Genomic DNA, 23,284 nt, shown 5'->3' on the forward strand with positions numbered 1-23,284 from the left:
TAAGTCTGAGGGGAAGTAGGGAAGCAAAAAAGACAACCCAGCATGCCCTGCAACTTCTCTTTTGTGTACCAAATTTTCTGTGTACCACATAAGAGTCATGTAAACTGGGGAATAATTTATCATCAAGAAAAGTAATAGTGCTTTTAACTTTTGGATTGCCTGATTAGCATCCATATTACTTGTTTACCAGATAAAAATAATTGATTTTTTGCTTTTATTCCCGACAGTTACTCTTTATGCTGGGTACACACTATGAGATTTTCTGGTCGATTTACTGTCAGATCGATTATCTCCAACATGTTCGATTTGCTTTCCGATCGTTTTCCGAGCATTTTCCGATTGATTTCCTATTTAAGTGCACGGAAATCGATCGGAAAATGCTAGGAAATTGATCGAAAAGCAAATCGGATATGTTGGAAATAATCGATATGACAGTAAATCGACCAGAAAATCTCATAGTGTGTACCCAGCATTAAAGATAACAAGGTTGTCCTTGCAGCTGCAGTTCAAACAATCCATCTCTGGTTCTCTCCAGACTGGCTTAAATATGTGAGAATGTTTAAAGCAAACCTGAGCTCAAAAATAAAAGTCGAAATAAACATACACAGGTCATACTTTACCTCCTGTGTAATCTGCTTATCAATCTTTCTCCTCTCCTGCGTCCTGTTTGTCCACTGTGATCAATGGGATTCTCTGTCTTTTAATGGGACTCCGAGCTCTGAATAAAAACAAAATTGGTACTCACCTGGGGCTTTCTGCAGCCCACCGTAGGTCGGGAGGTCCCACGGCGTCCATCCGGTTCTTCTCCCAGGGCCTGGTCAGAAATGGCTGCCCGGTGGCGCTCGGAGTCCTTTAAAAATGGCTGTGCCCCTGTAACAGCTTCTGGATCAGCACTCCGTTGACCAGTAATATTTCCCACTTGAGACCAGGGCTGTGGAGTCGGAGAAATTTTGGGTACCTGGAGTCGGTAGTTTCATAAACTCAGGAGTCGGAGTTGGAATCGGATGATTTTTGTACTGACTCCACAGCACTGCTTGAGCAACTGATATATAACTGACAACAACTGATATGGTGGAAAAGGGCCCTACGATTCTCAGCTTCCGGAGAGATAAGTCTTACAGAATCTTATCAGAACTAGGAGGTATTGTAGTAAGAAGGAAATGGTGACCACCTAAGAGGAACTGACAGCGAGGTAAGTATGTAATATTCATTTGTAGGTACATCAAGGGCTTGATTCACTAAGACAAATAGCATGCCTTATCAAAGTTAATACGCCTTATCAGCGTAGTATAGCGTGTGCTACGAACCCCAAGGGGCTCATGGCAGGACGAGTGTAGTGCCAATTAGCAGGCATACGTTTGTAGCGCTTGCTATGCTACTCTGATAAGGCGTGTTAACTTTGATATGGCATTCTATTTGTCTTAGTGAATTAAGCTCCAAGTGTTTATCTTAAATAATTTTACTTGGTGGCGGTTCTATTTTATATTTTGCAGCTGGTAACGTACTAAGGGGAAAGTAAAAAGGTATAATAAATCTTTTATGAAGTTAGCATTTAAACAAACATTTTGGGCATCGAAAATTTACAGATATCTGTTAAAAAAACATTTTAAAAAAGCAAAACAGTTCCTTTAAGAAAAAATATAGCGAGAAAGGGTTAATAAGTTTATCAGTGTGAAAAGCCTTGTGGATTACTTTGGGATAGATTGCTAGAGCTGTCATCTGATCTCAGTAGTTTGGTGTGTTATGGCAGATTACAAGCCAAGGCATGCTGGACCAACAGCTGCTGCCTGTGTGCTGCTCTCCGAATCCACAATCCACCCGTCTCCCATCCCCCACACCTGAATCCTCGCATGTTCCCCTTACATGGAAACCTTCCTCACATCTCCCCTTCCTCCTGCGTTTTATGTGTCTTCCTCTACATACTGCTGTGAATAATTTGCTTTTTAGCTTTTGTCCATTTTAGAGCAGTTAAATACTTTCCATTATAAATCTGCTGGAGAGCCGGGAAAGCGAGACTGTGAACTTGTACCTGAATTCCTAGAAAAAGAAACATTGGATTGGATTGGATGGTGTAAATGTTGTCCTTTGTTGTGTCTCACAAGCAGAAAATTGTCTGTTTGTAAAATGCTGATGGAGAATTAGTTATAAATAATAAATACTGAGACATAGAAGCAAGCACCCAAAACAATGAATTACAGCCCAACCTTTTCATGTTGGTTTTGGATAGATTTGAGAAGTGATAACCTGTCGGGTCCTTCCTGTTGTCAGAGTCCTCTGCGTCAGGCATAATGCTGGGTACACACAATGGCCTCGATTCATAAAGCATTCCCGCATGCGGAAATGCTGAAAACAGATGACTTTACCGACAATTACGCAAAATGTGTATTCATAAAGGCTGTTTCCGCATGAAAAGCCGACATTCGCGAGCAGAGCGATAAATCACCGCCTTGTGCGGTGATTGTGTTAATAAAAGTAACATAATGCCCATTCATAAAAATTACTGCAAGTGGTATGCGGCCGAGGATTACCGCTACCTGGGGATGTAGCGATAACCATGCGGAATACGTGCAAGTGAATGGGACAGACCTCCCAAGCAGCAGCACAGAGAGCAGCGCACGGAGGGACTCCGGCAGCTTCCTACGTTTCCGCATGCCTTCCGCCCACGTACCGCCAGCCTGGAGCGGGAGATCTCCGCTCTGTTATCGCAACTGACAAAATTTTATAAATGACCTCCCAGAAGTGTGAAATACCGTGCGCTGAGTTTTCCCGCACGGATTTCATTAACCGCACACACTTTTATGAATTGAGGCCAATGCGTTTTTTTCATTCGATTTTCAGTCCGATCGATTTCCGCTTCTATTTTCCGATCGATTTCTGATTCAATTCTGATATCTTTTCTTATCCATTTCCATTCACTTCTATGTGAAATCGATCAGAAAAGCGATCGAAAATAAGATCGGACATGTCGGAAATTATTTATCGAACCATCTATCTAACACAAAATTGTATGGTGTGTACCTAGCATAAGACGGAACACATAAGGGTGTTTCTTCATCCCTCCCCCAGGATTCTGGGTACTCTGTAGCACTTCATTCCCATTTGCGCTCATGTTTTCTGTGCAAACAGGAACGAGCTCTAACGACGTGCATTTCCCCAAGGAGGGTCATTGGCTTCAATGGCCAGTGAAGCTGTGTGCATCGAGAAAATGGGTCCATTTCCTCTAGGAAAAACAATTGCATGCAAAATTGTGCTGCAATACGCTGCAAGACCATGCTTCCTTCTCTTTACACGGTTTACACTACTTGCCATTGCGCCGCTGTCTGTAGGAGCGCATAATACACCAAAAATCATGCAGCTGATTCGGGGAAAAACAAACATACACATAAGCCAATTACTGGTCAATTTTATCACATCATCGTAGTATAAGAGCTAACTTACACAGCCTGTTCATAGTATTCAAAATCTGTTGCCCCTCATACTACATGGAGGTGGTAATATTGGCCAATCAAAATTGGATGAGTGTATGTACCCTTTACCCCTTCCTGCAAAATGGACATTTATAAACTAATTAGTGCAAAATTCTGCCAAAATGCATGTGCGCAGCAGGAGCACCCACACCCAATTTAATGCTTAAAGGGACTCAGAGCTTGTTTAAATAAAAAGATTTATACATACCTGAGGCTTCCTCCGGCCCCATACGCTCCAATCGCTTCCACTCCACTGTCCTCCGTCTTCTGCAGCACCGAAACCAGGTCCCCGCACTTCCGTCAGTCGGCTCCAGTCTTCACAGAAGTGTGCTTCTCTTACGTCAGACTGGCTCCGATTGACAGAAGTGCGGGGACCCTGTACCGGTGCTGCAGAAGACTGAGGACGGTGGCGTGGGAGCGATCGGAGCGTATGGGGCCGGAGGAAGCCTCAGGTATATATAAATCTTTTTATTTATATGAGCTCTGGTACACTTTAAATGCATGGCGTGAAGTGGTCCAATGACCTCTTGAGTCAAAAAGCTATGAAGCCTGCCATCTTGATTTGCTGTTATTTAAAGAGTCTGAAGCGAGAATAAATCGTGCTTCAGACCTCATAGATAGCAGGGGCATGTGTGCCCCTGCTAAAACGCCGCTATCCTGTGGCTTAATGGGGGTCCCTTCACCCCCAAATCCCCTCGGTGCAACCGGGGATCTCTTCCTGGTTGGGGCAGGGCTAACCGCCGCAGCCCTGCCCCACGCGCGTCTGTCAGCGCGTATCTCCTCCTCTCCCCCGCCCCTCTCAGTCTTCCTTCACTGAGAGGGGCGGGGGAGAGGCGGCGATGCACCGCTGATAGACCCGACTGGAGGCAGGGCTGCAGCCGTTAGCCCTGCCTCAAGGAACGACCAAATTTGCGACCAAGGTTTGCGGGGGTGGGTTTGGGGGTGAAGGGACCCCCGTTAAGTCGCGGGATAGCGGCGTTTTAGCAGGGGCACACATGCCCCTGCTAACTATGAGCTCTGAAGCGAGATTTATTCTTGCTTCAGAGTCGGTTTAAGAAAAAAACAAACTTCTTCCTCTTTCCTTCTTTGCAAAGTAAATTAAAAAAATAAATAGTTTTTATTTGCCGTTTTTTTTTTTTTTATATTGTGCAGTCTCCCAAACGGGAAGTGTAGAACTGATAACACTTATTATTATTGATTTATAAAGCGCCAACATATTCCGTGGCACTGTACAAAGTAAGAAACGAACATGGGGTGCATAATAATACAGACAATATTGTACACCAATATACAAGGTACATAATTAGTGACAAAATACAAAAATGATACAAAATACAGAATTGGTAATGACAGTGATAAAAGTAACCTGATAAATAAAATGTGTAATTTTCAAGACACAAAAAGGGGAGAGAGCCCTGCCCTTGCGAGCTTACAATCTAAAGGGAATAGGGGGGAAACAAGAGGACAGGTTGTATACAACAAATACTGTATATACAGGGAGTGCAGAATTATTAGGCAAGTTGTATTTTTGAGGAATAATTTTATTATTGAACAAAAACCATGTTCTCCATGAACCCAAAAAACTCATTAATATCAAAGCTGAATATTTTTGAAAGTAGTTTTTAGGGCTGGTGCACACCGGGCGGCTTTTTGGGCGTTTTCAGATCCGCTTGCGGCTGCGGATCTGCTTGGTCAATGTATCTCAATGGGGTGGTGCACACCAGAGCGGGAGGCGTTTTGCGGAAACGAAAAATGCCTGGGTGAGGCATTTTTTGGATTTCGGATGCGTTTCTGCCTCAATGTTAAGTATAGGAAAAACGCAAACCGCTCTGAAAAACGGCACTTCAGAGCGGTTTTGCAGGCGTTTTTGTTACAGAAGCTGTTCAGTAACAGCTTTACTGTAACAATATATGAAATCTACTATACTGAAAACCGCAGCAGCAATCCGCAAAACGCTAGCAAAACGCCATAGAAAAATAAAAAAAAGCGTTTCAAAATCTGCTAGCGTTTTGCGGATCTGCTTGCGGTTTTTGGTGTGCACCAGCCCTTAGTTTGTTTTTAGTTTTAGCTATTTTAGGGGGATATCTGTGTGTGCAGGTGACTATTATTGTGCATAATTATTAGGCAACTTAACAAAAACAAATATATACCCATTTCAATTATTTATTTTTACCAGTGAAACCAATATAACATCTCAACATTCACAAATATACATTTCTGACATTCAAAAACAAATCAGTGACCAATGTAGCCACCTTTCTTTGCAAGGACACTCAAAAGCCTGCCATCCATGGATTCTGTCAGTGTTTTGATCTGTTCACCATCAACATTGCGTGCAGCAGCAACCACAGCCTCCCAGACACTGTTCAGAGAGGTGTACTGGTTTCCCTCCTTGTAAATCTCACAGGTTCTCAATGGGGTTCAGATCTGGTGAACAAGGAGGTCATGTCATTAGTTTTTCTTCTTTTATACCCTTTCTTGCCAGCCACGCTGTGGAGTACTTGGACGCGTGTGATGGAGCATTGTCCTGCATGAAAATCATGTTTTTCTTGAAGGATGCAGACTTTTTCCTGTACCACTGCTTGAAGAAGGTGTCTTCCAGAAACTGGCAGTAGGACTGGGAGTTGAGCTTGACTCCATCCTCGACCCGAAAAGGCCTCACAAGCTCATCTTTGATGATACCAGCCCAAACCAGTACTCCACCTCCACCTTGCTGGCGTCTGAGTCAGACTGGAGCTCTCTGCCCTTTACCAATCCAGCCACGGGCCCATCCATCTGGCCCATCAAGACTCACTCTCATTTCATCAGTCCATAAAACCTTAGAAAAATCAGTCTTGAGATCTTTCTTGGCCCAGTCTTGACGTTTCAGCTTGTGTGTCTTGTTCAGTGGTGGTCGTCTTTCAGCCTTTCTTACCTTGGCCATGTCTCTGAGTATTGCACACCTTGTGCTTTTGGACACTCCAGTGATGTTGCAGCTCTGAAATATGGTCAAACTGGTGGCAAGTGGCATCTTGGCAGCTGCACGCTTGACTTTTCTCAGTTCATGGGCAGTTATTTTGCGCCTTGGTTTTTCCGCCTTGGTTTTTCCACACGCTTCTTGCGACCCTGTTGACTATTTTGAATGAAACGCTTGATTGTTCGATGATCACTCTTCAGAAGCTTTGCAATTTTAAGAGTGCTGCATCCCTTTGCAAGATATCTCACTATTTTTTACTTTTTGAAACCTGTCAAGTCCTTCTTTTGACCCATTTTGCCAAAGGAAAGGAAGTTGTCTAATAATTATGCACACCTGATATAGGGTGTTGATGTCATTAGACCACACCCCTTCTCATTACAGAGATGCACATCACCTAATGCTTAATTGGTAGTAGGCTTTCGAGCCTATACAGCTTGGAGTAAGACAACATGCATAAAGAGGATGAGGTGGTCAAAATACTCATTTGCCTAATAATTCTGCACTCCCTGTAGAGGCAATGTGTTTTAGGATACCTAAGAGTGCAATTTGGTCTTAGGACAAAGGGAAGTGGCCTAAGGTAGTGTATATGCTTGTAAGAAACAAATTAGTTTTTAGGCCCCATTCACACCTGACAGCGCAAAACGTTCTGTGGGAGTGATTTTTCCGCGATTAACCAGTTCACCCCCAAATGATTTTTACCCTAACGGCGCAGAGCACTTTTCACCTGTCAGTGAAGGACCCTTTTCTTCCCTAATAACTTTATTACTACTTATCACAACAAAATTATCTCTATCTTGTTTTTTTTCACCACCAATTAGACTTTCTGTGGGAAGTACATTTTGCTAAGAATTTTTTTATTCTAAATCCGTTTTAACGGTAAAAATAAGAAAATAATAGAAAAAATTCATTATTTCTCAGTTTTTGGACATTCTAGTTTTATAATTAAATAATCTCCTATGGTTAAAACCGACACATTGTTTGCCCAGTTGTCCCGATTATTAAACCGTTTAAATTATGTCCCTATCACAATGGATGGCGACAATATATTATGTGGAAATATAGGTGTTCTTTTTCTGTTTTGTTTTTTTCCGTCCGGTCCATAACTACAAGCCCCTTTGTAGTAAAGTTATAGTAATATTCCCTCATAAATATAAAAGCTAAGTCCCTTAAATAACTATGTATGTTTTTTTTTTACTGACTGTTTTTTACAAGTTTTTTTTTTGGGGGGGGGGGGGGCTTTGGAAGTGTCAGTTAATAATTTTATTAATATTGTGTATGTGTATTTATGTGCCTGTATGTGTAATTTTACCTTTTAGCCACAAGATGGCGCTAGTGAACTCTCGTGTTTAGGAAGTGTTCACTTTTTTTTTTTTTTTTTTTTTACATTTTACTACACTGTATTTTACTAAACTGAATGGAGGTGGCCGCTGATTGCGGTCACGTCCATTCACTCCAGGCATTGTGATTGGGTAGAGGACCACTCGGTCCTCTACCCCAATCACGGAACACAGATACCCGGCGGTGAAAGGCGGCGCGCACACGTGCGAAGCGGCGGCGTGAGCGAGCAACTTATTAAACCGTCCTGTTGCCGTTAATAAGCTCAAACAGGACGTGTTTAATAAGTCAGTTTGCCGTTAATAGGTTAACGCAGAAAAATAACTGGACACTGCATCTATTTTTCTGCGATTAGCACTTCTATAGCACTAAACGCGGTCGCCGGGAAATCGCCTGAAAATGGTGGAGGCTACACGTTTGCGTTTGTGTTTTGCATTAATTGCCAGCGATTACTGCAAATCGTCCAAGTGAGAACAAGCCCATAGGGTATTATTGCGCTAGCTCTTTAAAATGCGCTATCGCTTGAGAGTTTTGCCGAAGTCGTCGGCAAAATGATCTAGTGTGAATTGGCCCTTAAGAGAGCATTTAAAGGTATCAAAGGTTGGCGAGTGACGGATGTGTTGGGGGGAGGGCATTCCAGAGAAGCGGTGAAGTAAGTGCAAAATCTTGTGAACATGAATATGAGGAGGTAATTCTAGAGGACGACAACAGAAGATTTGCAGATCTGAGATTACGATTGGGTTGGTATATGGAAATTAGTAAGGATATGCATCGGGGAGAGATTGTGGGGAGCTTTGTAGGTTAGGGTTAAGATTTTGAACTGGATCCTCTGGTTAATTGGCAGCCAGTGAAGAGCTTGACAGAGAGGGGCAGCAGAGGAAGATCGAGAAGAAAGATGAATGAGACGAGCAGCTGAGTTCAGTACCGACTGGAGAGGGGTCAGTCTGTTAGAAGGTAGTCCACAAAGTAGTATGTTACAGTAGTCCAGGCGAGATATTATAAGAGCATGTATTAACATTTTAGTTGTCTTGAGTGAGAAAAGGTCGGATGCGAGAGTTGAGTTGGAGATGACAGGAGCTGGCTAGGGAGTGAACATGAGGCATAAACAAGAGAGATGAGTTGAATATTACCCCCAAGCACTATATTCAAACAACATAATTCTGCCTGTGTCTGTACTGTAAAACTTCCAGACTCCAGAATGTTGTGATGCATGCGTTAGCCATTCCTGGGCATCGGACTAGATGAAGGCCTCAACTTTCCGGCCTTGGCACTAAACCCCAAGTTTTTCAGCGGACATCTTCCAGAGGCCCTAATGCAGCCTAGAGTATTTGCTGTTCCTCAGCCCAGTGCTTTACCAGCCCAATGCCAGAGAATAGCCAGGACATGGCTTCAATTCAGTGACATCTGAGCTTTCTTGTGTAGTGCCTAGACATGCAAAGGCACCCTGTGAAATCTGTTTTAAGTGTCGCTTGTATGATTTATGTGACTTGGCATGGGAGAAGCATAATATTCTTAAGCTTGGATGGAGTGAGAGGTTTCACACTACACCTTAGTGTCTGCTCCTTTTCAGCCATCCTGAGAAACTGAAGCGAGAAGTATATGGAGGCTGCCATATTTTATTTCCTTTTAAACAATACCAGTTGCCTGACTGTCCTGCTGATCTCTTTTGGCTACAGTAGTGTCTGAAGCAAACACCTGAAACAAGCTTGCAGCTAATCCAGTCACACTTCAGTCAGAAACATCTGATCTGCATGCTTGTTCAGGATCTATGGCCAAAGGCTCATAGACATACCAACAATCTGTCTAACTATATTCCAAGTCTGTTGGAGGATAAATTGGGTGTGTGTACGCCTGGCAAACAGCTAGATGACCAACTGATAACAGGTTGTTTGCCAGATCCAACCGGTGGATCAATCTGACCAACTATCATGCAGGTTGGACTGTGTGTACAAGTCTTTTGAACAACTTTGTTGTTTTTTGAATGTGGACATGTCGGGCAGTTTATTTAGCTTGCACGCATAGAATTTAAGCGAGTTGGTTGGTGTGTGTACGTACTTGTCAGGTAAACAACTACTTGTTTGGTCATGTTGTGCGGTTGGTTGTGCGTTAAGTTGGATGTGTGCATGAGCTGAGGCAAAGGATCAGCAGGGCAGCCAGGCAATGTGCATTATTTAAAAGTAAATATGTCCGCCTCCATATACCTATCTCTTCAGGTTTCCTTTAAAATAAATGGAGTGCCTTGCTCTGAAGAGTATCCAGCTCTGGATTACTGTTAGTAATCATCATGTGAACTTCACTTAAAGGAGTTATCAGGCAAATCCTGATGCTTTACTCACCTGGGGCTTTCTCCAGCCCCTAGCAGCCGATGGTCCCACGCTGACCGCTCCGCTCTGCGCCGCCGTCCCGGCCTCCGTGCTCTGTGCTTAAGCCGACCCAGAGGTCGTCCACACTGCGCCTGTGCGAACCGCCGCTGTCAATCAAGCCCACGTTGTATGCGGCTTACTGCACAGGCGCAGTGCGGACGACCTCTGGGTCGGCGTCCGCACGGAGACCGGGACAGTGGTGCAGAGTGGAGCGGTCGGTGTGGGACAGTCTGCTGCTAGGGACTGGAGAAAGCCCCAGGTGAGTAAAGCTTTTTTTGGAGGATTTGCCTGATAACTCCTTTAAGGACAACTATCAAACTTAACTAAAATTTTAAATGCCACGTATATTTTCTGTAATTACTAGCAAATGGCAATACAAAGGCTTTTTTTTTTTTTTTTTTTAACCTTTTCATGTTTTATACGAAGAAAATATGACATTTACAGAGAACAGTTTTCACTGTGGGCATTGCAATGGAGGACTGTGCCCAGCACATCCAGAATACAGAAACCATCTTCACTGGCTCTATTACTGTGACTGGAATCTGTTCAGAATGATAGGAAGCAGAAATATAGCTTCAAATGTGTGTAAAAACATTATCAGCTGAAGCTCTGTGTACCTGTCTGCCATGCAGTGTAAAGTAAACAGTTTACAGCCAGGTTACAGTGCAGCTCTGCCCACACACACACCACACACACACACTCACACACACACACTCACACACACTCACACTCACTCACTCACACACACACACTCACTCACTCACTCACACACACACACTTACTTCTCCGATGCCGACACAAATTGTTACAAAACAGCTGGTGAACACAGCTTTTACTTTTCACACAGGCTGTACTGAGAGACCCCTGAAAAGCATTTTATTGTTGCTGGCTAAATACAGTATATAGGTATGTGGGGTTTACAGAAAAAAACGTTTTCTTTGATAGTTGTTCTTTAAAAAGGTACTGTAGTGAAATACTTTAGTCAGTGTTTGCTTGTTCTAAACCAGGATTTACATCCTGAAAGTTAGCACAGGTGGTGACATCATTTAGTCCTGTCAGGTGAAGCTCTGCGGAATGTTTTTTGAGAATTTTGAAGCCAGCAAAAATACCTGGTCTCCCAGAATGCTCTGGGAGGAGAATTCTGCATAGCTAGAAGTGGCCAAGGTTAAGCATCACTCATAAGGAAACTTTTCTGATGCTGAAACCAGGAAACTTACAGTAAAAGTTTGTATCCTGAATAACTTACTGCATTCTACTATATGTCACTACAGGGCCTCTTAATGATCTTCATTCAGATACTGAACAGATGATTTGAGGAGACTGTGTGAAGACCGTTGTTGGTACATTATTTTTTGGTTAACCCCTCTATCGTATGGATGTTCAGCATCTGAAAATAAATCCTCAGACCTGGCCAAACCTCCTCCAGGCTGAGATAAGATGTCAGTCGCAATGTACACCTCGATACAGTCAGTATTTATTGTTAATTATCACGTGCCTTGCCTCTGTATGGCCGCTGTCGCCTTGCATTTATTGGAGTTCATTCTAAGCGCTGGGATTTTTTCCCGATGAGCAATTTTCCTAAGAATGAAACACAAAAGCCAGCCCTTAATACTGAGCGGAGCGCTGCTTTCCCACATCTGCTGGGAGCTGCTTATTTTACTTGTTCATGTGGCTTCCTCTCTGGGAGTTTTTCACTTATTTGTCCAGGATTACGCTGAATCGGCATTTGTTGAATTAGCCGTGTTCTGCGCGGTTTGTTTTTCCAGGCCGCAGAAGCCCAACGGTGCAATCTAAACAGGAAACCTAGCGTGGAGATTTACTGAGCTGGTTTATTGTGGTGCCTGCTATACTGAAGGGGGGTGCTGCTTTCATGCAAGGCCCAAGCCTGGCACTAACAGCCCTTCTCCAGACTAATCCTGGCGCTCAGCTGCAGCCAATGAGACCATCTGAGACCAGTTTCGTGCCACACCTTCACCAGTCCCCTGACTTCTGCATCACCTTGTGTAAAACGGTATCAGATGAGAAAGCACTTATTAAAGGCTGCCTAAAGGGTTATTGATGTTTTAGTCAAACCTGTAGAGAAAAAAAAATGCTTATAATTGCTTTGCTCTCATTCTGTAAAGAATCCACCGCACGCACCCACTACACCATCACACACCCCGTCACCGCGCACCCTCTCCGTCCTTCCACTGTGTGTGCATTAGGGGACGGTGGTAATATGAATGTGCAGCACTGCGTCCACACTGTGCATATTAAGACTGCCTTTTACATATACTGTATCGATTAGCATTTGCCTCCTGCTGTGGTTCTGATCCACTCAAGTGTCCCACTGCCCCTCTGCCCCGCATGAGCAGTTTGAAAAGACTTAAACCACAGGCGCACAATCAAGGAGGCACAACTTGTAGATCTTTCGGAGGTGGCAGCGGCACACTGGAGTGGATCCGGACCACTGTGAGAACTTCTTGCCCTTGCCTCATGTATCACCTGAACAATCCAAAAGACATAAAAGAAATATATATATATTAACAGTTTCTAGGACGCAGTTAACCAGCAATGGTGTTAAAGGACAACTGACCTCGGAGGGATATGGAGGATGACGTATTTGTTTTAAACAATACCAGTTGCCTGGCCATCCTACTGGTCTCTGACATCAGTAGTGTCTGAATCACACACCTGAAACAAGCATGCAGCTAATCAAATCACACTTCAATCAGAGCACCTGATCTGCATGCTTGTTTAGCGGCTAGGGCTAAAAGTATTAGAGGCAGAGGATAAGCAGAACAGCCAGGCAATGTGCATTGTTTGACATGGCAGCTTCCATATCCCACTCACTTCAGGTGTCCTGTACAGTCATCAGTCAACTTCCCTACCTGACTGAAGCTAATTGGCACGCTAGAAGAATTTTTCATTCATTGCTGGTATAGAGTAATAATTAATTGTCCAGGGGTTGTAGTCTGAGCAATGCCCACGTATGCCTCTGCCTGTATGGTGGGAGCTGCAGCTTGTTGTGTATGGAGGGTCATCAGTCCAGGCTGAACTGCAGAGGAACAGCTGGATGGCAGATACAAGATGAAAGCTGTTCCCCTAAGGTGTAATGAGAGTTGTGTCTTTATGGAGACTACCGGTCACGTGTCCCATGTGTCCCTATCCGTACATTGCTGGGGTCCAGCTGTGAGTGAGGCCTGCATGGTGGCTCAGGCTGGGGGGATTTCCTTGTGTTCCAGGTCTAGACGGCGTTGGAGCAGTCACATCTGGCTGCTGATGAGTCATGGTTGGCCATGCTCACATGGAAATGTTTATAACCTGTGTACACTGTACAGAAAGCATGTGCAGCAACAAAGGACTGGACTTTCAGCAGATCTCGCTGATTTACAGCAGTATTTCTTGTACTAGCAGTGACCTGTATGAAACATACCATGGGGGCCTTCATCTTTCCAATCTAATGTGTTTAAATGACTATGGATGGTGTTTGGGGAGTTAAAGAGGAACTGTACTGAAAATAATGTAATGAATAAAATTGCATATTTTTGCACTATTCATTTATAAATGATTGTCAGTGTTTGCCCATTGTAAAATGTTTCCTCTCCCTGATTTACATTCAGAATGTTATCACAGATGGCGACATCTTTAGTCCTGCCAGGTGATCTCTGCAGAATATTTACTCAGTTTTGGGAGGAGAATTCTGCATAACTTAAAGAGGACCTGAAGTGAGGGGTATATGGAGGCTGTCATATTTATATCTTTTTAAGCAACACTAATTGCTTGGCAGTCCCGCTGATCCTCTGCCTCTAATACTTTTAGCCATTGTCAGCTTGTCAATAGATCAGCAGGGTTGCCAAGCAACTGTTATTGGAAATAAATATGGCAGCCTCCATATACTTTTCACTTCAGGTTCTCTTTAACAGCCTGGGCTAAACCTCACTGGGAGGGCGGGGCTACACACCAATATACAGCAATATATAGATATAAGAAGTGTTTCTGATGCTGAAACCAGGAAAATTACCATAAATGGATATCCTGAATAATTTACTGCATTTTACTATGTCACTACATGGCCTTTTTAAAGGGAACCAGAGATGAACCTAGATGGAAAAATGAAAAATATTTTATACATACCTGGGGCTTCCTCCAGCCCCATACACTCTGATCGATCCCACGCCGCCATCCTCCGCTGCCTGGATCTATGAGAACTGGCTCCCGTCACTGACGTCATCGGAGCCAGCTACGCAGGAGAAGTGCGCCCTCTCCGTATTTGCCCAGCGGCTGCTGCAGAGATATGCAAACAGCGCACTTCCCTTACGCTCAGACTGGCTCCTGGGGCTTCCTCCAGCCCCATACACTCTGATCGATCCCACGCCGCCATCCTCCGATGCCCGCATATACGAGAATCGGGTCCCGTCACTGACGTCATCGGAGCCAGCTACGCAGGAGAAGTGCGCCCTCTCCGTATTTCTCCAGCGGCTGCTGCAGAGATATGCAAACAGCGCACTTCCCTTACGCTCAGACTGGCTCCGACTGACTGCAGAGCGGGGTCCCGGTTCTCGTAGCTGCGGGCAGAGGAGGATGGCGACGTGGGATCGGTCAGAGCTTATGGGGCTGGAGGAAGCCCCAGGTATGTATAGAATCTTTGTTTTTCATCTATGGTTCCCTTTAAGGTAACCAAAGAAATGAGTCTGAAGGGCTTGTTGCCATTTGCAATGCAGAGCCGTGCGGCATATGACTCCCTGAGGGGCGACGCTTACGATCCCATCCGTTATACTGAGTGGGATCGCGTGTGCAATCGCCCAGAAGTGCAGGCAACCATGAGTTGCGATACAGTGGTGAATCACAGCTCATGTATGGAAGCAACAGACAGTGCAGTCTATGTTGTCCCTGCATTCAGTTTTCATAAGCGTGGATGAAAGCACGCCATATGGAAACAAGCCCTAAAGCTACGTACACACATGCGACAACGACCGTTCGTTGTCCACGACGAACAAACTTTTAACTGATGAAAAAACGACCTAAGTAAAGTTAGTTTTAAAAGGATCAGATCGTTAGAACGAACGTTACATCACTTAAAAGTAACTATTGCGCCTGCGCATAAAAATGAAAAGTTCCATGGAGAAATAGTGAAATGCGCATGTCAAGCCTAGTACGAACGATCGTTTCCAACAATGTACTACTTTTGCAAACGATCGTCGTTGGGAAAAATCCGCCAAGCTAGATCGTTCGTTTTGAACGATCTAGCTCGTCCGTCGTTAGACTTCATGGTCGTTGGCTGCTTTTTTTCAAACGATCGTCGTTTGAAATGATCGGGGAACGATCGTTTCAAACGACTATAGTCGCATGTGTGTACGCACCTTTAGTCTGCACATGGCAGGTCAGTGAGCACCTATAGCCAACCTTCCATCCTCAGACTAGCCCAAAGACTGCTGAGTCATGTGTGTTGGTTGTGTTTCCACCGCTAATTAAACAGCCTCCCCCCCCCCCCCCCTTCTTCCCATTATATTGTAATATTTTGTTACATCTTTTTATATGAATGTTGATGTTGTAACCTCACTTCCTCTCTCCTCACTCATGGCTTTATTTCTCGTCCCTCTCTTGAGATATTTCTCCTTCTGCCCCAGCCCCTCACACCTTTCTCTCCACCGCACCTTTCTCTCCGTCGCATTTTTTGCACTTTGTCCCTGTGGCAATTCTCTATCTCAGCCTGTAGCTATAGAAGTCTATGTGCTGACCAGTCCCTCTAACAATGGTATTTTTGGTAAGTCTTATTCTCCCCACCTGCCTAAATAGTGGTTACGTGGACAGTAACCCAGATTTGTGAGTATAACCTTACAACTACCTTCTCACGCTACATAATCCAGTACATACTACACTAAACCGGGCTCTCTGTGTCCCCCTCCATTATCAGTCCCCTGACAAGACACTATTAAAAATGAATTGACATTGCGGGGTTTACTCATAGATAACCAAAGAACTTTATAAAATGTGTTCTGCCGCAGAGCTCCTATGAGCTATGATTTCTGAACTACAATGTGGTACAGTAAATCTACTGGCGTTCAGCTAGGGATGTTGAGTCTTAACACTCTGCCTTCCAGTGAGGGGAGTTCTGCACTTACTCCCCAGAGTCTGGATATGTAAACAGTCCTACAGACACGAGAGTGTTCTCTCCCCTCTTTGACCCCTGAAGATAACATGCCTGATGCTCTCCCAGCTGTTCTGCCATCACCCCCTGTGTACATTCCTCATGAATGATTGATGTGTAGGGACAGGCCTGCAGTGTGGATTACGAAGCCGTCCCATTGGTCTGCAAGTGCCAAACTTACCCCTGAGCCCACCTTACCAGACTTTTTCTGCTGCACTGAGTAGCTTGCTTTTGTTTGTTTTTTTTTACTTTCAGAAAAACTTTATTGAAATTCCATGTGCACACAGGAAAAAGAGCAAAAGTATGAAGAGCAGCGGGGTGGTGTAGTGAGCGCTCTCTCCTTGCAGCGCTGGTTCCTCAGGTATAATCCCAGCCAGGGCCTTGCAAGGAGTTTGTATGTTCTCCCTGTGTCTGTGTGGGTTCCCTCCGAGCACTTGTGTTTCCTCCTACATCCCAAGAACATACAGATAAGTTAATTGGCTTCCCCCTAAATTGGCTCTAGACTATAATGCATACCGGTACACTACACGATACATACAGAGACATATGGTAGGATTAGATTGTGAGCTCCACGGAAGACAGTCAGTGACATGACTATATACTCTGTACTGCACTGCAGAAGATGTAGGAGCTATATAAATAATAATATACATATGGATGCACAAAGTAACCAATAGTGGGGGAGTAGGAGTCTACTTAGAAACCATTTTGCCCATACAATCATTCAGGAATATAAATGTAAACAAAACTTATTGTAGGGCAGGATGAGAATTATTCCTAAACAGAAGTTTGCCTTCTTCAAACAGAAGGTATTTACAATTTTTCAAGTTGGAGAGAGTAAATTATTTCTTGTTTCTGTAACTATGATAAACAATGCGCAAAATAAAAAAAAAAAGATTCATTTGATGGGGCAGATAATATAAAAAAATGTAGTAGTCATGAGACCTAAATGATCTTTATAAGTCAATAATAATAATAATAGATTAATGTGAATTCACATCCAAAACATTACATGCAAATCGCATGCTTGTAGTGGAAGAGTACCTTAACCACTTCCCTACCCTGGTCATTTTCACAGTTCAGCTCAGCTCTGATTACTTTGGCAATAACTTTCAGTAATTATCACTACTAAATGATCTATACATGTTTTCAGGACAAATTAGGATTTTTGTGGCTGATATTTGTTGTTAGTAATTACCTTGATTTTCTATGCATTTTAAAAGGAAAAAAGTGCAAAAATACACAATTTATCCACTTTCATACATTGTAGCTTGAATGTAAACAGTTCTATTGTACATTAAACGCACACAATTTATTGGTCTATCCCTCCTTTTTAAACAATTCATTTGTTTTGCTAATGTATTAGATGTAACAAGTAATGTATACAATCTCAAGAAATATCCCTTTAACTGGCGCTCTCTGTCCAAAAAGTCACAATGTGTCCACAACACAAGGTCACCCTCTGAGACGTATCTACACCTTTAAAAAGAAAACAGACAATAGGGACATATCATAGTGCAGGGGTTTCTATTGTCACTTGACACCTCTGTGCTCCCACACACCGCACACTTGTTGCACCACTAGTGCCAGCAATCTCTGTCACCCAGGGATAGGGTATATTGCACCCCCCTTTTGGGTCCCCGCTCACCAGATAGTCTCTTTACAACTGCGTATCTCTCAACGACGTAGCATCTGATGTATAGACCTCATAAAGATAAAAACCTTATCATGTGTAAAATTGTTTAATATGAAGCTTCTCGCTTAAAAACCATATATGCGTACATTAAAATCCTCTTTAAATCAAGCCCATAACATAGTCACCGTGGCCTCCGGGAACTGTTCCGGTCTCGGCTGCGTGTGCTCTTACTTCCCTGTTCAGCGCGTCTCTCTAGGCTCCGCCCTACCGGTTTCGTCATCCGTAATGACTCATCAGGGGCTAGGGAGCATGCGCTGAAATCTAGTGTTATATGGCTGGAAACTATCCAGCTTACCCCGCCCTCCTCCCTCCCATTGGCTAAAATCCCTTCCATTCATTATAGCCGAGTCCTGAACTCTTCCCCGAGTTTACATGTTACAAATTTACATTTCCATACCCCCGCCGAGCATATGATGTCTTCTTAAGAAAGGAATTGTACCCATCATTACAGTACTATGCAGAAACATTCATTAATTGTCACCGTGCGGCGCCCGCTCCTCAGGTCGCTACTGCGCATGCGCCAAATTCCGACGTTCTACCGTACTATCTATACTCTAGGGTTCTTACCGTCCCGTCTATATTAGCGTCGCCTTTTACTTAAAAACGCCTTGTATCCAATCACTATTGTGTATCTATTTCACTCTTACTCCACATTTTGCAAAATCATTCACGTATTTCCGTCTCTTCATCATAGGTCTAAAATTTAGGACCTTAGATCTGTATATTTTTGCATAGTAGTGTTATTTTCCTAATACCATCTTTGGACATAACCTTTATTCAATCGTGCATACATTATAGTGTATATTCAATTTATGTGCCACCTACCACCCTTAAACGACCAAATGTCAATATAACACCTTATCCATATATCAACCTTACTAAAACTCTTATAACATGATAACTAGTGCAAAATCCAAATACCTATTGGTTATCACAATCTGATAATACTAGTGCATTTATACTATACTGTATATGCTCCTCCAATATTGCAATATTGGAGGAGTATATACAGTATAGTATAAATGCACTAGTATTATCAGATTGTGATAACCAATAGGTATTTGGATTTTGCACTAGTTATCATGTTATAAGAGTTTTAGTAAGGTTGATATATGGATAAGGTGTTATATTGACATTTGGTCGTTTAAGGGTGGTAGGTGGCACATAAATTGAATATACACTATAATGTATGCACGATTGAATAAAGGTTATGTCCAAAGATGGTATTAGGAAAATAACACTACTATGCAAAAATATACAGATCTAAGGTCCTAAATTTTAGACCTATGATGAAGAGACGGAAATACGTGAATGATTTTGCAAAATGTGGAGTAAGAGTGAAATAGATACACAATAGTGATTGGATACAAGGCGTTTTTAAGTAAAAGGCGACGCTAATATAGACGGGACGGTAAGAACCCTAGAGTATAGATAGTACGGTAGAACGTCGGAATTTGGCGCATGCGCAGTAGCGACCTGAGGAGCGGGCGCCGCACGGTGACAATTAATGAATGTTTCTGCATAGTACTGTAATGATGGGTACAATTCCTTTCTTAAGAAGACATCATATGCTCGGCGGGGGTATGGAAATGTAAATTTGTAACATGTAAACTCGGGGAAGAGTTCAGGACTCGGCTATAATGAATGGAAGGGATTTTAGCCAATGGGAGGGAGGAGGGCGGGGTAAGCTGGATAGTTTCCAGCCATATAACACTAGATTTCAGCGCATGCTCCCTAGCCCCTGATGAGTCATTACGGATGACGAAACCGGTAGGGCGGAGCCTAGAGAGACGCGCTGAACAGGGAAGTAAGAGCACACGCAGCCGAGACCGGAACAGTTCCCGGAGGCCACGGTGACTATGTTATGGGCTTGATTTAAAGAGGATTTTAATGTACGCATATATGGTTTTTAAGCGAGAAGCTTCATATTAAACAATTTTACACATGATAAGGTTTTTATCTTTATGAGGTCTATACATCAGATGCTACGTCGTTGAGAGATACGCAGTTGTAAAGAGACTATCTGGTGAGCGGGGACCCAAAAGGGGGGTGCAATATACCCTATCCCTGGGTGACAGAGATTGCTGGCACTAGTGGTGCAACAAGTGTGCGGTGTGTGGGAGCACAGAGGTGTCAAGTGACAATAGAAACCCCTGCACTATGATATGTCCCTATTGTCTGTTTTCTTTTTAAAGGTGTAGATACGTCTCAGAGGGTGACCTTGTGTTGTGGACACATTGTGACTTTTTGGACAGAGAGCGCCAGTTAAAGGGATATTTCTTGGAATTGTGACCAAAGGAGGTTGAGATACTGGAGCGCACCACCTAATAAGCTTTGCATTGGAGACCTCAGGTGTGATCAGATTGTTGTGATCAGACGGTTGTTTAAAATTTCTTTGATTGAGATCCACAAGCGCGGCTTACAAATCTAGTTGTTGCAGAATGTATACAATCCGCTACTGTCTGCTCCTGGAATATGTATTTTACACTTGTTTACTAAGCACGGTGGCGTAGTGGTTAGCGCTCTTGCCTTGCAGTGCTGGGTCCCTGGTTCGAATTCCAGCCAGGTCAACATCTGCAAGGAGCGTGTATGTTCTCCCTGTGTCTGTGTGGGTTTCCTCAGGGCACTCCGGTTTCCTCCCACATCCCAAAAACCTACAGATAAGTTAATTGGCTTCCCCCTAAATTGGCCCTAGACTGTGTGATACATACACTACACAACACATGCATAGACCTAGGACTGTGGTAGGGATTAGATTGTAAGCTCCTCTGAGGGACAGTTAGTGACAAGACTATATTCTCTGTACAGCGCTGCGTAAGATGTCGGCGCTATATAAATACTAAATAATAATAATAAGTAACTCTACCATTGAATTACCTGGGAGGAGGGGAGATGGGTTTGCTGTCATTATTTTAGAACTCTGTAGTGATGTTATCAGGTCAGAGATAAACCGTGTTATCTAAGATTTTGTAGGTAGGAGAGTGCAGACACTTATTTTAACATCATAGGGACAGGAAGTGGTTAAAAGATGGACTATGCTTGAGCCAGTCCGTGGTAATATGAATTTTGGTGGATGTCAGGACCCTAAAGAGTAATTTATTATCTAGAACGGTTAGGTTATCCACAGGTTTGTTCAGTGGAACTGTCGCAGCATGTTTTTTTTTTTACTTAGAAAGTATTGACGGTTTTGTTTTTTTTCTCTAGTGAATGCTGAAAAGATTGAATTGAAAGTATTGCCGCATAAGAAGAAGGAGAAGAATGCAGACTGCTGTTTTGAGGTATACAATCCACACATATAGCTATCCACCTTCTTAGTGGTTCTGGATATGAGCTGCCTACAGCTGCTATAGGCCACACTAGCAGCTCTGGATGTGTGCCTGGCTTTCAGAGGCATATAGATAGAGGCTCACTTAAAGCTGTATTCTTGCAAATGGCTTTCTGTTTTAAGAACACAAAATTATATTCGGCGTTATTTTATGCTGTAGAGGAAAAAGCTGCTGCCACTCTACATTTGTTTGTTTGTACATTCATTTTTGACATGAAATCCATTAAGTATTTTTGAATTCAGCAAGAATATTATTTGGTATTTATAACTTTTTTTTTTTTTATCCTCCGATATTATATATTACTATATAATACCTCTGTAGTTTTAATACAAAAAAATCACTACTGCCTGAATCTTAGAGAGAACCCAAATTGGATGGTATGGGGTTATTTATGCTTACCTGGGGCTTCCTCCAGCCTCATTAGATGCATAGGGTCCCTTCCTGACCGCTCCATTCTTTTAAAATCCCTCGGTAATCTGGCTGGCCAGGCTTTTCTGCGCTTGCTCGGCCACGTGCGCTTGAGCCGGGTCCCAGTTAAACTATGTACGCATCCGAATCACTTAGCTGTGCCATGCACAACTATAGGCATGCCATGCAGAATAGCACTGCGAAAGAATAGGCAGCGTTTCCCCGCCGAACTCGTCTGAGGGGAAACGCTGGAGATTTAGGCCGTATTCAGCCCTTGTGCTTCTTCCCCTTAGTCTTTCAGTCAAGGGCGTAACTAGAAATCACTGCCCCCCCCCCCCCCACCCTGCAAAACTTTGGCTACCTGCCCCCCCCCACCCCTCGCTTTCGGAACAGGTAAACTGAGAACCAATGTCATTCAATTGGCTAGTGCAAACTTGAATGTGTTTTTCCCCATTCAGATAAAAACAGCACTGGGAGCATTTTCTCTATGAATTACATTAGCTTCAGTGATAAAACGTGCATGTTTTCACACATACAGACACACATGATGCGCAGAACACTCACTCTGTCCACCCGTGATGAAACTCAACTGGCACTGTACACAAGGCCCTGCTGAACACTGAATAAGGACTGTCTACAAATCTTTTTCTGCAAAATTTTGCATGATTCCTTATCAGTGGCTAAGCAGATGCAGTCATTAGAACAATTGTGCAGAGAGCAGAAAGTTTTTTTTTTTTTTCCTCCATGCCCTTAGTTGTCAGTCTCTCTGGAAAGGACAACGCGAAAAATAAACTTCTCCCTCCACGGGGCCCCCTGCGGCTGCATCCCATTCAGGGTCTATTGTTATGCCCCTGCTTTCAGTTTGTATTTGAGAAAAAGGGAAAAAGCAGGTTTTATCTGCAGGTCCAAACACTGGATATATATATTTAAAAAAAAAAAAGTATTCAGCCAGTGTTGCACTGTTCTATTCAGTGCAATGATATGATCCTTCGATCTTCCGCTGCTCCCCGACCAAACATCAAGAGATTGATATCTTCCATGTAATGCAATCAAGCAATTTGAGCTGTTTTGTCCAAAAATTGACCGGGCCACCTGTGGCATCGATTTTCTCGCAGATCTGATCACCGTGTTTGAATCTGCCGGATATCAACAAGAAAAATCTAGAAGTGTAGAGCCACCTTTTTAACCACTTCCCGACCGCCTAACGCACAGCGGCGGCCGGGAAGTGTACCCTGCAAGGACCAGCTCACCCACAGAGGCGGCGGTCCTTGTAAGGGCATGGGCGGAGCGATCGTGTCATCCGTCATCTGTCCCTCCCTGTAATAACCCACTGATCACCTGTCAATCACCCATCAATCACCCCCTGTCACTGCCACCCATCAATCAGCCCCTAACCTGCCCCTTGCGGGCAATCTGATCACCCACCCACACCAATAGATCGCCCGCAGATCTGACATCAGATCACCTCCCAAGTGCAGTGTTTACATCTGTTCTCTCCTCCAAACACCCACTAATTACCCATCAATCACCCCCTGTCACTGCTACCCATCAGATTAGACCCCTATCTGCCCCTAGGGCACTCAATCACCCGCCCATACCCTCA

The 23,284-nt window shown here is 43.6% G+C and overlaps 1 protein-coding gene across 2 annotated transcripts in view; it reads left to right on the forward strand.

The window, feature by feature from the left end:
* Positions 1-23,284, forward strand: part of ZCCHC14 (zinc finger CCHC-type containing 14) — a 112,868-nt gene that overhangs the window by 39,034 nt on the left and 50,550 nt on the right. For both annotated transcript variants that reach the window (XM_068261091.1, XM_068261092.1), the window contains exon 4: positions 21,152-21,225. In XM_068261091.1, the coding sequence (XP_068117192.1) occupies positions 21,152-21,225 (74 nt within the window). The remainder of the gene's footprint in view (positions 1-21,151; positions 21,226-23,284) is intronic.

Source organism: Hyperolius riggenbachi, chromosome 11 (genome assembly GCF_040937935.1).
Source record: "Hyperolius riggenbachi isolate aHypRig1 chromosome 11, aHypRig1.pri, whole genome shotgun sequence".
Taxonomy (NCBI): Eukaryota; Metazoa; Chordata; class Amphibia; order Anura; family Hyperoliidae; genus Hyperolius; species Hyperolius riggenbachi.